The 13,674-nt window shown below is 49.9% G+C and overlaps 5 protein-coding genes across 5 annotated transcripts; 3 read left to right on the top strand and 2 right to left on the bottom strand.

Moving 5' to 3' along the window:
* Window positions 1-1,794, top strand: BO79DRAFT_269065 (cytochrome P450; the record flags this gene model as incomplete). Its single annotated transcript, XM_025687162.1, has 4 exons — window positions 1-294; window positions 368-909; window positions 962-1,301; window positions 1,370-1,794. The coding sequence occupies exons 1-4, from the start codon at window positions 36-38 to the stop codon at window positions 1,792-1,794; spliced, it is 1,566 nt and encodes a 521-aa protein (XP_025538134.1). The 5' UTR covers window positions 1-35.
* Window positions 1,795-3,076: 1,282 nt separating this feature from the next.
* On the bottom strand, window positions 3,077-3,856 carry BO79DRAFT_269059 (uncharacterized protein; the record flags this gene model as incomplete). The annotated part of the gene is made up of 3 exons (XM_025687161.1): window positions 3,567-3,856; window positions 3,204-3,485; window positions 3,077-3,119 (listed from the first exon to the last, which is right to left on the bottom strand). Exons 1-3 carry the CDS (start codon window positions 3,812-3,814, stop codon window positions 3,077-3,079), a joined length of 573 nt encoding a protein of 190 aa, XP_025538133.1. The 5' UTR covers window positions 3,815-3,856.
* Window positions 3,857-4,188: 332 nt separating this feature from the next.
* On the bottom strand, window positions 4,189-8,575 carry BO79DRAFT_229661 (5-oxoprolinase; the record flags this gene model as incomplete). Its single annotated transcript, XM_025684055.1, has 9 exons — window positions 4,189-4,308; window positions 4,341-5,842; window positions 5,891-6,248; window positions 6,300-6,733; window positions 6,785-6,904; window positions 6,954-7,502; window positions 7,550-8,314; window positions 8,363-8,473; window positions 8,539-8,575. 9 exons carry the CDS (start codon window positions 8,573-8,575, stop codon window positions 4,189-4,191), a joined length of 3,996 nt encoding a protein of 1,331 aa, XP_025538132.1.
* A 769-nt stretch (window positions 8,576-9,344) lies between these two features.
* BO79DRAFT_151140 (allantoate permease) lies at window positions 9,345-11,350 on the top strand (the record flags this gene model as incomplete). Its single annotated transcript, XM_025678639.1, has 10 exons — window positions 9,345-9,521; window positions 9,572-9,647; window positions 9,694-9,749; window positions 9,799-9,952; window positions 10,033-10,230; window positions 10,277-10,510; window positions 10,557-10,807; window positions 10,855-10,885; window positions 10,940-11,023; window positions 11,103-11,350. The coding sequence occupies 10 exons, from the start codon at window positions 9,345-9,347 to the stop codon at window positions 11,348-11,350; spliced, it is 1,509 nt and encodes a 502-aa protein (XP_025538131.1).
* Window positions 11,351-11,708: 358 nt separating this feature from the next.
* On the top strand, window positions 11,709-13,671 carry BO79DRAFT_175543 (Zn(II)2Cys6 transcription factor). The gene is made up of 6 exons (XM_025679810.1): window positions 11,709-11,829; window positions 11,885-12,010; window positions 12,073-12,626; window positions 12,681-12,896; window positions 12,946-13,032; window positions 13,088-13,671. Exons 1-6 carry the CDS (start codon window positions 11,766-11,768, stop codon window positions 13,577-13,579), a joined length of 1,539 nt encoding a protein of 512 aa, XP_025538130.1. The 5' UTR covers window positions 11,709-11,765; the 3' UTR covers window positions 13,580-13,671.
* The last annotated feature ends 3 nt before the right edge of the window (window positions 13,672-13,674 follow it).

Raw genomic sequence — 13,674 nt, 5'->3', positions numbered from 1 at the left:
GATCTCCTCCTTCCTCATGTATCTCCTTTGGCATCATGGGCTTGATCCAAGGCCTGGTGGCCGGCCTCTTATCGGTCGCTGACTCCCCTATTGCCTTGTGTGCTGTCTTGACGGCCACCTTGATTGTCTACTCCGTCGGATTGGGAATTTATCGAATCACTTTCCATCCTTTGGCCAAGTTTCCTGGTCCCAAGCTGGCTGCTTTGACATACTGGTATGAAACCTACTATGAGGTTTTCAAGTCGCCTGGGGGGCAGTTCTTGTTCCAGTACCACAAACTGCACGACAAGTACGGTGAGTCACGAGATCATGGGCAATGCCATAGCAAGCAAACTTAGCAAGCTGACATGGTCACTACGTTCTGTAGGACCCATCATTCGCATCAGCCCGAATGAGATTCACATCAGGGACTCGCCGTTCTTCGAGGAGATGTTCTCCAATTCCCTCCCATGGAATAAGCCAGAACATCTCCAGTATCGCTTCGACAATGCCAAGGGTACCTTCTCGACCCCAAAGCATGAAGCTCATAAGCCCAGACGTGCTGCGCTCAACCCGTTCTTCTCCAAGCGGGCCATTACCAATGCTACCCCCATGATGCAGGATAAGCTGTACAAGCTCTGCGACCGGCTTCGCCGCGAATACCAAGGCACTGGGAAGGTTCTGCGTCTTGACTGGATGTGGGGTTGTATTGCGTCTGATATCATTGTCCATTACTGCTTCAACGACGGTTATGGCTTCATAAATGCACCGGACTTTCGATCCGTCTTTATTCAAGCTATGTTTGATCTACTCGACATGGTGCACGTTCTGGTCCAGTTTCCTTGGGTGGGAGTTATTATGAATGCACTTCCTCAGAAGTTTGTGGAGACAATGAATCCTGGCTTGAAGTCCATCAACCATTACAATAGAGTAAGTCCCTATACATATCACCAAGGCCCAGGGTCACTACTAACTGTCACAGGAAATGGCATCCCAGATCACGGATATCCTCCGAAGCAAAGAATACGGGACGATGAAGGAATCTCAACGCAAAACCGTCTTCAACGCTCTGCTTGAAGGCGGCTTGCCACCTGAAGAGCTGACCCTGCGACGACTCCGCGAGGAAGCCTTTACCGTTATCGGAGCTGGCTTCGAAACCACGCGATATGCTCTGGCCGTCGCCAGCTACCACATTCTCAGCACACCGTCAGTATACAAGCGTCTGCGCGAAGAGTTGATAACAGCGATCCCCGATCCGACCAACTTCCCTCCCCTGAGTGAGCTAGAAAAGCTCCCCTACCTGACCGGATGTATCCAAGAATGTGCGCATTTTCTCCCTTCCGACTTGCTGCATACTAGTACCACAACTAACCACAACACCTACAAACAGGCATCCGCATGTCCTACGGCATCGTGCAACGCTCACCCCGCGTCAGCGACAAATTTCCTCTCATCTACAAAACCTGGACCATCCCCGCAGGCACCATCATCAGCATGGACAACTACTCGGTCTCGCACGACGAAGCGATCTTCCCCGACTCGTTCACCTTTAAACCCGAGCGCTGGCTCGACGACCCCGTCGCGCCAGACGGGCGGAAACTCACACGATATCTCGTCTCGTTCGGTCGTGGGACCCGCTCGTGCCTTGGTATCAACCTCGCCTACGCGGAAATGTACATTTCGCTGGCGAATGTGTATCGGAACTTTGAGTTTGAGCTGTTCGAGACGGGGCGTGAATCGGTGGATGTCTATCGGGACATGTTTCTTCCGCATCCGAAGCCGGGGACTCAGGGGGTGAGAGTGAAGGTGTTGTAGGGAGATGTATAGAAATAGTGATGCAGTGATGGCAGGGGTATAAATATTTTGCAATATACCATCATAAGTGCATGTTTCGCGCAATTTGTTCATACTACAACTATTCTATTTCTTCGGACTACTATAGTAGTCCATTGTACAAGTCGCATGCAGGACGAAGAGATCCGAACATGTCTAGCGCGCACACATCACTAGACATACAGCATGAGACTATACCAATATAGGGCGAAGAAACATGTCATGCGACCGTGCAATTAGCCTCTATCCCTACTCTATACTCTAATCTATGGATGCCGAACTTCATCAACACATCAACCCCAACCATACACAATTACAACCCACTAAAATGAACAACCACGTCTTCGTACATACCTTGCCCATCTTTCCTACATCATAAATCAAAGTACCTGTATGTTCCCGAGAACAGCCGAACGCAACTCAACCCACAACACCGACCAGATTACATCATGATGGCCCATCCTGCATACTGCGGAACGCCACAGTCAATATATATCCTTGTTTGCTTTTTCGAAGGCGGGATATAGCGCCGAACCTTACGTCCGCCCAGCCTTTGATCAAGTTCATTCTGGGCTTTCTTTGTCTGATTTCGTGCTGTGCAGGTGGGTCATTATTACTTACTTAATTAATGGGAATATTCGGGTGTATCTCCGCGGGAGATAGAAGTTGTTGGGAGGGATCTATGTGCTGTTATGGGTGAGGGGGGGTATGAGTCTGTAGGGATGCATGCCAAGTACTTTGGTAGTGGTAATAGGTGCGCTGGTTTCTTAAAGAAATAGTATAATGGTGACATACATGCATCGCTTCCGGTGGCCCGGCGTCTGAGTGTGGTGACCAGCATGATTCCTCTACAGTATAGCTTATGTGGAGTTTTGCACATCATAATGTAACTATGCATAACTTGCAAGGGTGTATGATGTGTTCCCTGCAATGTTTATGTTAATTTTTGAGCGTATGATACCGATTATATATCCACATATGTTCGATTAATTGGGCTCATTGAATCCAACCAACCCGTGAATTTGATGGCTACAGTGTCTAGGAGGATTGTATCTTTAACAGATGTAACAGTGAACATTATACTCCTCTACTATACATTTTTTCCAGAATACCCACTTACCGAACACCATGTCACCAACCCAAAAGCACAAATATACCTCAATGCCATGGCCCAACAGCTCGAATATCAAAACACAGACCTCCCCACCCATACTCCAGACCCCAACACCAACACCATCCCATCCCACTATCAAGAAAAATCCCCCTAAAGCTCCTCCGGCGGCCTCGTAATCCCCGTCAACTTATCCCTAAGCAAGCCAAAGCATTAGCCCAATTCCTCTCCACCCCACCTCCCCAAAGCACCAGCCAAAGAAACAATCCGCAGAACATACCCATTAACCTTCTTCATCAGCGCCCCAAACCCCTGATGATCATAATCCTTCTCACTCCACATATCCTTATGATAAACCACTCTCTCCCCATCCTCCCCACCCTGCAATCTCAAACTCACCAAACTATCCTCCGTGCGGGACGCTCCAATCCCCCGAAACGTATACCTCTGTCTCTGCTTCCAGACCATCTCATCGTCCGTATTCAATACCACCTCCGTCCCTAGATTCTCACTCTTGCTGAACAGCTTCGGGATGCCGTACCATTGGCCGGCGATTTTGTACCTAAGTACCGGATCCCCCTAGTTGTCAGTATAGGGTTTTATGGGGATGGGTAATGTGGGGGGAGGGGGGGTGGGTTACTACCGCGTGTCACAGTAACTGAATGGATCGTCGTAGACGGCTTGCTCTGCGTAGACGCTCATGTCTTCGGCGGAGGCACTACCGCAGTATAGGGCTATGATGTGGTCTTGGATGGATTGGCGGGATGGGGGCAGGGGCACGGAGTTCTCTGGGTGGGGGGTGTAGTCGACTTCGTGGGCGGAGTTGTGGGGGAGGTCGGGGTGCGGTTCGATGCCGCGTTGGTCAGGGTGAGGGGCGGTGGTTGGGGGCATTTTGGTGGTGATTTTGTACTGGGTATAAATATGGAATCTGGGAATATGTATAGGAGATGTGGACGAGGAGGTTAGTGTGATTGCGTGGAATTGCGATGGAGAATATACAGGGAGACGATAGTAGGGTTGGATGTGACGTCATCAAAGTGTCAGGGAGTTGTTCAAAGTCAATTCGATATAAAGTTTGGAACGTCCAGTTGCTTTAAAACCTTTGCTTGAAATTGATCGACTCAGTCTATATAACTAGTAAGGAAGTGCGTAGGCTGGGTTGGTCGTCGCCTGCGCGCTCGTAGCCCGAACAAAATATCAGATAGCCTCCCAATACAATATCAAATCGCCGCCCAAAAAACATCAGATAACCGCCGAAAGAAATATCAGATAGCCTCCCAACAAAATATCAAATAGCCTCCCAATATGTGGAAACTGGGCATCTGCCGGTGCAGTAACCTGCATATTATGAAGAACTCTCCTGCGCCGTCATACGGGCCGCGACGCTTCCTGCCGCCCGAGGGTACTGGGTAACGACTCCGATGGCACCATAATCTCCACTCAACTCAGGCGACCCCCAACCCCCTCCTCCAGGGGTATGAATGACAGCGCGATCACCTGCCTCCATTTTCACCATGTTCTTCGCTCCCATATTTATCCAGCGCCACTCCTCCCCTTCTACCCCATTCATCTTTCTAACCCAGTAATTTGCTCCACACTGTCCCGGTTCACCTCCGTTCATTCCATAGGGCGCAACAGTGCGGCGCTCAGTGATGACACTGAAGCTTAGCGGAACACGGCACTCAATGTCTCGCACCACACCGTCTCCGCCCCTGTTCACGCCCTTTCCTCCCGAGTTTGGGCGGATGGCAAACTCTCGCAGGATGACCGGGTAGCGCTTTTCCAGGCTCTCCGGATCGGTGATCCTCGTGTTGGTCATATGCGTATGTACACCGGATGCCCCCGGCCGGGAGGATGTTGCTCCAGAGCCACCGCCGATTGTCTCTCCGAACGCGTAAGCGTATCCATTTAGCTTCTTACCCTCGGCATCCTTGCCGCCCTCGCCAAAAAAGCCAATACAGTTCATGCAGCCGTGAGAGGCGGCACCGGCTCGAAATGCCTTGAGGATGACATCCACGAGTCGCTGCGATGTCTGGGTATTCCCAGCGCAAACAGCGGGGCCTGCGGATGGATTTAGGAATGTGCCCTTTGGTAGGACGACATCGATCGGTGTGAGGCAGCCCTGGTTCAATGGGATGTCAGTGCCGATGAGAACACGTAGGCTGTATATAATGGCAGAGTAGGTGATTGCTGGGGGCGCGTTGATATTACTGAGCAGCTCACAATCAGTCCCAGTAAAATCAAACACAGCAGATCCATCCCGGCAAATTATGACTGTGAGCTTGATCACTGAACCGTTATCCATTTGGTCTTCAGCAACGAGGTGGGTGCCCTTCGTAATAATAGCGGCGCGAAGAAAGTCCCGCACCGCCCATTCAGCGTTCGATTGGATGCCTTTCATGTACATCTGCACCACTGGTAGGGTGTATTCCTTGATAAAATCCTGCACCAAGATCATGCCCTTGTGGTTTGCCGCAACCTGCGCTTTGAGGTCGGAGATGTTGTCCGACACATGTCGGCTCCCCGTGCAACCCGGGTATTGACCCGGACGAAGAAGGATTTCGGTGATACCGGATTCATCGAATTTTCCAGCATGAATGAGCTTAAAAGATCTGATCGCAGCACCCTCCTGCCACAGCTCTGTGGAGTTCGGTGGCATGGACGTTCCCCCAAGGCCACCAATATCAGTGTGGTGGCCGCGGGAAGCTACGTAAAATGCGATCTGCTTCCCCGTCTTCTCGAAAACCGGAGTTATCACCGTGATGTCTGGCAGATGCGTACCACCTGCCTCAGGATGATTGGACACCAGTACATCCCCGGGGGCAAGCTTTCCTTCGTGGAGCTCGTGCTGGTACTTGACCGCGTAGCTCATGGAACCAAGATGTACTGGGACATGAGGTGCATTGGCAACCAGTCCTCCTATGTCATATTAGTCCAAACTATGTTATTCACAATCTGTAAACATACCATCTGGGCCAAATAGTGCGCATGAGAAATCCAGCCGCTCCTTGATGTTGAGTGACACGGCCGTCTTCTGTAGAGCTCGACCCATCTGCTCGGCAATACTCATGAAGCGATGTGCGAATAGCGAAAGCTGAACTCTGTGCATTGAGACAGGACTTCGTATAATCTGGCTGGATGAGTCGTTGATATGGATAACCACGTGGTTACTCAACACTTTGGCTTCTGCTCCGGGCGTGATTACCAAGGTCTGTGTCTGGTCGATAATAATAGCTGGTCCGGTGATGAGAGTTAGCGGCTCTAGCTTAGGCAGTAGAAAGACGGGAGCGGAAATCTTTCCAGTTCCTGGAAAGTAGATTTTGGTCTGTGACCATTAGCATTGGCACGATCGGACAACAAACGCCGGGCCTCGTACCGTTCGCTCCACAAACTCCGGCCGTGCAACATTGAAAGAGGCGTACTTGAGCTTTTGCCCCAGTCTCTTTCCATCTGATTTCTCAAGCCCGCCGCAAGACCCAACGCCTCGGACGCGCACGTCATCCACAATGATAGGCCTTTCGTCAGGAGACAAAAAGGCGAATTCCCGCAGATGCATTCTTTTGAATTCCTGCTTAAAATCGCCATCTGCTGGCTGCAGAACCATTATCGCTGTCTCCGTTCCCTGATATCTCATGTTGAGATACTGCTGGTAGGATACGTCGCCATCTGAGATACCTTGGCCGTTTAGCTGGCGGCGAACCTTATCTCGCAGCAGTGATAGCCGACCGAGAAGCCTGGTACGGGATTCATCTCCATAAACTTCATTAACTGGTTCTTGAGCTTCTTGCACAAAGTCCGCGAGCGCCATTCCTGTTTTACTGGGTCAGCTCGTGTCCACATCCGGGAGATTTTGCTACATACCGTATGCGGAAAGGATGCTTGAATATTTGTGGATGATGACGGTGGATATACCGAGTTTGCGTGCGACGTCGCAAGCATGCTGCCCTCCAGCACCCCCAAAAACACTCAAATAATGGTTTGCTGGGACAAAGTCAACGACAATGTACAGATTTACCAGTCATGCACTTACCGATGTCATATCCCTTTCCTTCAGTCAAAGCCCGGATTGGCCGGCACATTGATTCGTTAGCAACGTCAAGAAACCCCCAGGCTACCTCTTCCGGGCTCATTTTATTTCCCGTGTCGGAGTAAATCGTCGCCGTCAGATTTTCAAACATTCGCTGTACTGTGTCCGAATCCAGAGCCTCATTTTCGTTTTCGCCAAATATTTTCGGGAAATAATCCGGAAGTAACCTCCCGAGGAAGAGATTCGCATCAGTCACTGTAAGAGGCCCGCGTTTTCGATAGCATGCAGGTCCAGGGTGTGACGATGCACTCTCCGGGCCAACTGCGAAAAGACGCTTTTTCCAGGCCAACATCGAGCCGCCGCCCGCGGCGACTGTGTTTATATCTAGTTGAGGACCCTGTATCGCCACGCCAGCAGTGGTGGTCTCAAATATATGCTCAAATTGCCCTCCGTATCGTGACACATCCGTTGACGTCCCGCCCATGTCGAAACCCACCACCGGAATTTTGGAGATCTCATCGTAAGTGGTCTGAGCGTATCCAACAACACCCCCTATAGAATTAGCATCATAGAAGAATAGAGATAAGGGTAGTTCTTACCTGCAGGACCGCTCAAGAGGCCTCTTATCCCGCTGAATTGGTGGTGGCTAACGAGTCCTCCGTCGGACTGCATGAACTCGCACCTCACACCGTCAAGATTTCCACCCTCGAAACCCCTCATGAACCCGGCCAAATACCTTCTTATTTCAGGGGTGACATATGCATCTGCCGATGCTGAACTGCCTCGTGGTACCATCTTTATCATGTTGGCTGCCACGACAGAGGATAATGATACATGGTTAAAGCCCTCCTCTATGGCTAACTGATGAACTCTGACCTCGTGGTCTGGAAATATATGGGAGTGGGTGAAGCAGACGGCAAGTGTGTCGAAGCCCTTACCACGGAGCTCCCTGAGTACATGACGGACTTGTTCTTCGTCTATTGGCTTCAAAATACGCACCATATCACCGCTTGTGCCGCGGACCAGGACACCAGGTATTTCTTCGGTGGCATTAAAGAGCCCATCGACGTCTTCATCGAATCCTTCAATCGTTACTCTAGCATCAATTTCATGAACCTCGTCGTACAAAACAGCCGGCTTGACAATGTCGAGGTCGAAGAGTCGAGGTCGCGACTGATATCCGATGTTGAGTAAGTCGCGGAATCCCTTGGTAACAAGAAATGCATGCCGTGTGCCTTTCCGCTCCAGCAGGGCATTTGTTGCAACTGTTGTTCCCATACGAATGAACTCTAGATCTGTCTTTGGGAGTGGATGGCTGCGAGGGATCTCCTTGCCGTAGTATGTAGATAGTACGCGACGTATACCTGACATGGTTAGCTTCTATCTAATGGTATCGTACCAAAACGCAATACCTTCTGTGGGTGCATCATCATAATTGGCGGGATCAACCGAAAGGAGCTTGAAGACAACGTCCGACCGTCCAGGCAGGCCGGCCCAGACATCAGTAAAAGTGCCTCCTCGGTCTAAGGAGAAGCCAAGCCATATTAGCAAAACCTTTCGTGGGGCTATGGAAACGAGGAACTCGCACCGATCGCAATTTTCACCTTTCCCACGCTTGTATTCATAGTGGAAAATGTGGTCAATCTGCTACGTAAATTCTTTTCCGGCACTGTAGGCTACTGTCTTTTATAGCCTGGCTTCACAGATCGGACAGAACACCGCTGCACTTCCTGGACAGGCCATCCTGGGAGCGAGGAAGGTCCAAACGAGTTTTCAACGGATCCATCCGCCGACATCCCATGATTCTCGGCCCAAACCCCGTCATTGTCAGCTGTTTGTGGGTGAATGACTCGACGCGAGTCCATGGCAGGAGGAGATTGTCACTTCCAGCTGCAATATCGGTACCGTATTGGGCTTAGAGAGAGGGGAAGGAACCAGGGCCTCAGGCGCCGGTGCCCTCTAAGGCAGCATCCCTGGTCGACCGATGATTTTCCATCAATAATCTGATAACCTGCCGCCCAGCAGCTCCACTGTCGGGCATTGGAAATTAACACCCCCTCATCAAGATGATGTGATTGCCAGTGCTTCAACTTGACTGGCTTATGCATCGGACATGGCCGCGTTGGGGGCACCAATGAATGTGTCAGATCATTAGTGTGACACTGATTAGACCCCTGCAAGCGCTTCCTACCCGAGAGTTGCCTTCCAGCGCCCGGTGCAGTGGTCTTCGCAGACAATCACGGACGAGGGTGATACAACCAGCATAGCGGGGAATGATAGTCGAATATATATCTCTCACCCATAATGGTCTCCACCGCGCACAAATCGGGGACATCGAGTCGTTAGGATGGCACGTGAGCCCATCCCGTGATTCACCGACCCTAATAGATGGCCATGGGAGAGACGAACACGCCAGTAGAGATGTCGGCATTATCATCAGGAAAGATGGAGATGGAAAAGCAAGTGGATGGAGCTGCTGCCTATCTTGCTCATAGCACAACTCATCCTCCCATGACGTTGGAAATGGAAAGGAAATTGTTGCGCAAAATCGACTGCATCCTGGTTCCCATGGTAGGCTGCTCACCGGACAATAAGCATCAGAATTTACTGATAAATGCTAGCTTCTGCTCACCGCTACTCTCGGGGCAGTGGATAAGGTTGCTCTCAGCACCGCAGCAATCTACGGATTGGAAAAGGGTATTGATGGTCATCCGTATCGCAAATCGTCCTGACATGTATCCAGATCTTCACCTCGTTAGTCAACAATACTCCTGGGCTGGATCAATCCTATCTATAGGTGTACGTGTTTGTAAATATTGTCCATGGTTCAAAGCTGACACCGAATAAGGCTATCATCGGGATGTGCCCTTCCTCCTTCCTCGTACAGCGACTGCCATCCGCAAAGTATCTCTCTTCGTGCTCCCTAGGCTGGTCGTGCTTAGCTCTGCTGATACCCGCATCGAGAAACTGGAATGGACTGATGGCGCTGAGGTTTTTCATGGGTATGTTCTGTTTTGGCCCGTTAAGATACACCCACTAGCAACTCCGGTAAGAATGGCATCGAATTGATATCCTTCACTAGGCTACCTTGAAGCAATTATTGTCCCTACAATCAGCCTCATAGTCGCCGGATTCTATAAAAAGACGGAACAACCTCCACGAAATGCAATCGTGTTCGCGGCTTTTAGCTCCGTGATCAACGGCTTCTTATCTTGGGCCGTAGGGCATATTCCCGATTCTGCACCTCTTGCTATCTGGCAATATTTGTATCTGATTGTCGGTATGTAAACCATATATCGCAATAATGCAGTTTGCTAATTGCTCAGGCTCTCTTTCCGCAGTGTGGTCCATAACAGCGTTCGTGATCCTACCGGAATCCCCAATGACTGCCTTCTTCTTCACCGATAGGGAACGATTCTATGCAACCCAGCGTCTAGCGGAAAATCAAACTGGCATCATAAATAAAGAATGGAAAAGGGAACAGGCTCTTGAAGCGGTTTTGGATGTAAAAACGTGGATCCTGTTTTCCTTCAACATTGCTATTAATATTCCTAATGGAGGTAAACTGTCTTCTCGTTTGTAGCTCTACTATCGCTTACGATACAGGCCTGACTACATTTAGTGGTATCCTCATCAACAATCTTGGCTTCACTGCGGTTAAGACCTCCCTTCTGAACATGCCGACTGGAGTAATGTCCACTGTATCTGCATTTTTCTTCTCCTGGCTAGCTGCACGCTGGTCAAATCGAAGGTGCCTCGTTACTATGATGGCATGCTGTTTGCCCATTGTCGGCTCGGCCTTGGTGTACTCTCTCCCACGAACAAATGTAGCAGGGCAGATAGTTGGAATTTACCTCGTAAGTCTTCCGGCCGTTAATTAGTATTTATGCTCACAGAGCTATAGCTTTACACTTATTTTGGACCGTACGTAGTCGGTAAGTGCTACGTGTCATGCGAATTATTGCCTATTCAGCAAGCTGACAAGCAAGGAATCTCCATGGCGCAAGCTAATACAGCTGGACACACGAAAAAGACTGTGCAGTACTCTATTCTATATATTGGATATGCACTTGGTGAGTCTATGTTACATACCCTCTACTCACTAGGTTCCGTGATCTTTGCATCTGTTCCTCTTACTAATGTAATTGGAAGGAAATCTCATCGGACCCCAAACCTTCCGTGCTAGTCAAGCGCCCGCCTACACAGGCGGATTCATCGCTATGTTGATATGCTACTGTGTATGTGTCGGGCTGATGGGGCTTTACTGGGTGTTGGTCTCGAAATACAACCGGCGACTTGCCAACATTGACCCGAATTCACAAATTACAAACGAAGATTTAACAGAAGCTTTTGCCGATCGAACAGACTTTCAGCAAGCGAATTTTAGATATACTACATGATAGGACTTGGTCTATATTGGCCTATCATGACGTTTGGCTATCCACGCTTCCTTAAGAGGGGCCAGTAGAAAGTAGGAATTTCCATGTCTCAATTTTTGGCTTCGTAATCTGGAAACCTAATGGGTCAAACTGCCACGCAATCTACTCGATGTTCCATCTGTAGGGCCGGATTCTCACTTCCGTAACATTCCGGATAGGTAGAATGTGTGACAGGGATGTGCTGTGGCCGCGTCGCTCTAAGGGCTGCAGCTAGTCATAGCTTGGTGCTGTTAATATAAGCGCCGGCTCGTTCCCCGCTCCTCCGGCGGGCTGCCTCCTTCCGTCCAATTCCCCCGAACAGACGCAAGCCAGGACGGCCGGGACTCACTTCCACCTGTAACCACCCCTCATTTCGTTGTACCTACCACATACATGCATGGCATCTGCTCCGAACATGTCGGCTGAAACTCATCGTCGCTCTGGCTGCTTTCAGTGTAAAGGTACGGATCTGGACATGAAGAATTATCGATTCGGGCATATTGACGCCGGATGAAGCCGTTAGCCTGCGCTGCATTGGGGATGTGCCTCGCTGCACTCGATGTAGGACACTGGATCTGACGTGTGAGGAGTTTTCCTTCGTGGAGGAACCCGTGGAACAAGGAGTTAGTCTAGGCCGTAGAGGTGGGTTTCGCCAGATCACCATTGTTGGTATTACCATGGATATGGCTGATGAATGTGTATAGGAACATGTTCAAAACAGCAAAGAGGTATCCTCAGCCTAAGCAATTTTAAGCCTACCCATCGAAAGATGATATCGCTAGATGCGTACAGTGGGCGGTGGGTATTCCTCAATCTCACCACGAAGAATTATCTCGAGGACACGGGTGAGGTAGACTATGATTCCGACGAAGACATAGCCATGAAGGATGTATCTGGAGAACCAGATGATGCGCTCCAACTACGCTCCATTCTAAGCCATCCGCTGTCGGAATACTCTCACTCTGAAAGTTATCTTCTCCAGTACTTTATCCAGAGCATTGGGCCGGATTGTTCTCTCAGCAGCAATGACAACCCATACATCAACTTGCTGACACCACTTGCTTTCTGCCATCCCGCTCTCCTGAATGCTATGGTGTCTGTGGCAGCTAATCAGCTTCGCTTGCTTGGTGATGCACGATATGCCAATGAGGCGGTATTATACAAGAATCGAGCGATACAGGGATTGCAGCAGGCAGTCGAGCTTCGAAATATAGATGATGGCATAATAGGCACTATTCTGATGCTCTGCTTCTACGACGTACGTGGTATGGTGAACATCAGCTTTGATGAATGCTGACATGGCCACGTATAGATTTCGGATAAGTGCGATTCATCCTGGGTGCAACACCTCGAAGCAGGTCTGGACCTTCTAAACTGCTTGCCTTTGACTGCCTCGTCAAGCCAGGGATTGCGCAAGTTTTTCCAAATGTATTTCGTCGCCCACGATATCATGCGTCGGACGGCAACGCCAGGAATGATCAATGGAAATGGGCGATATGGTTGGTCAGAATACGACAATCTTGACGAGGTTTGCATCCCATTGACTTCTTCCCTTCCCGGTCTTACTTTAATTTTAGATCGATACAATAATGGGTTGCTCACGACGACTCATGGGCATCATCGATGATATTTCTGATTTACCCTCTGACGGCAATACGGTAAATGTATACCTCCTCAATTCTTAACTCAGCCTCTCGACGCACCTCTAAAATGTCACAGATTATGAGAAACGCCGGACCAGCCGATACCTACATATTAAGAGCACATCGCCTTAGTTGCGACCTGATCAACCTCACCCAGACTCTCCCGGCCCACCTCCAACACAGAGAAGATATAGCTGTGATCGCCGAAACGAAGCGTCTAGCAGCATTCCTGTACCTGATCGAGCGGGTGAGCTCCACTACCTATCGCAGGCAATTCATCCCAAGAACGGATAAAGGAACGCTAGTGAGCAAAATGATAGATCTCATCTCGAGCCTTCCTGATTCTGCGACCTTACTGTGGCCGTTATACGTTCTCGGACAGACCGCACTGGATAATCAGGATCATCGCCGGTTTGTTATGGATCGGCTAGAGCGGATAGAACGGACACGGAACCTAGGGAGTGTGCGACGAGCCAGGACAGCGATGAAGGATACGTTTCGGATTATGGACATGCGATACTCGGTTCAAAGGAGGGACGGGAGGTTTGGTAATATTAGTTTGGCTTGACCGTTCCATGGGCGATATATGAGGCGAGGCTATTTGAACCTTCCATGCATGCTGACTCCCTCATTCCACATCCACATGTACTACATAGCTTTACC

This window comes from Aspergillus costaricaensis (genome assembly GCF_003184835.1).
Source record: "Aspergillus costaricaensis CBS 115574 unplaced genomic scaffold BO79scaffold_21, whole genome shotgun sequence".
Taxonomy (NCBI): domain Eukaryota; kingdom Fungi; phylum Ascomycota; class Eurotiomycetes; order Eurotiales; family Aspergillaceae; genus Aspergillus; species Aspergillus costaricensis.
This window is presented reverse-complemented; position numbering and strand designations above follow the sequence as displayed.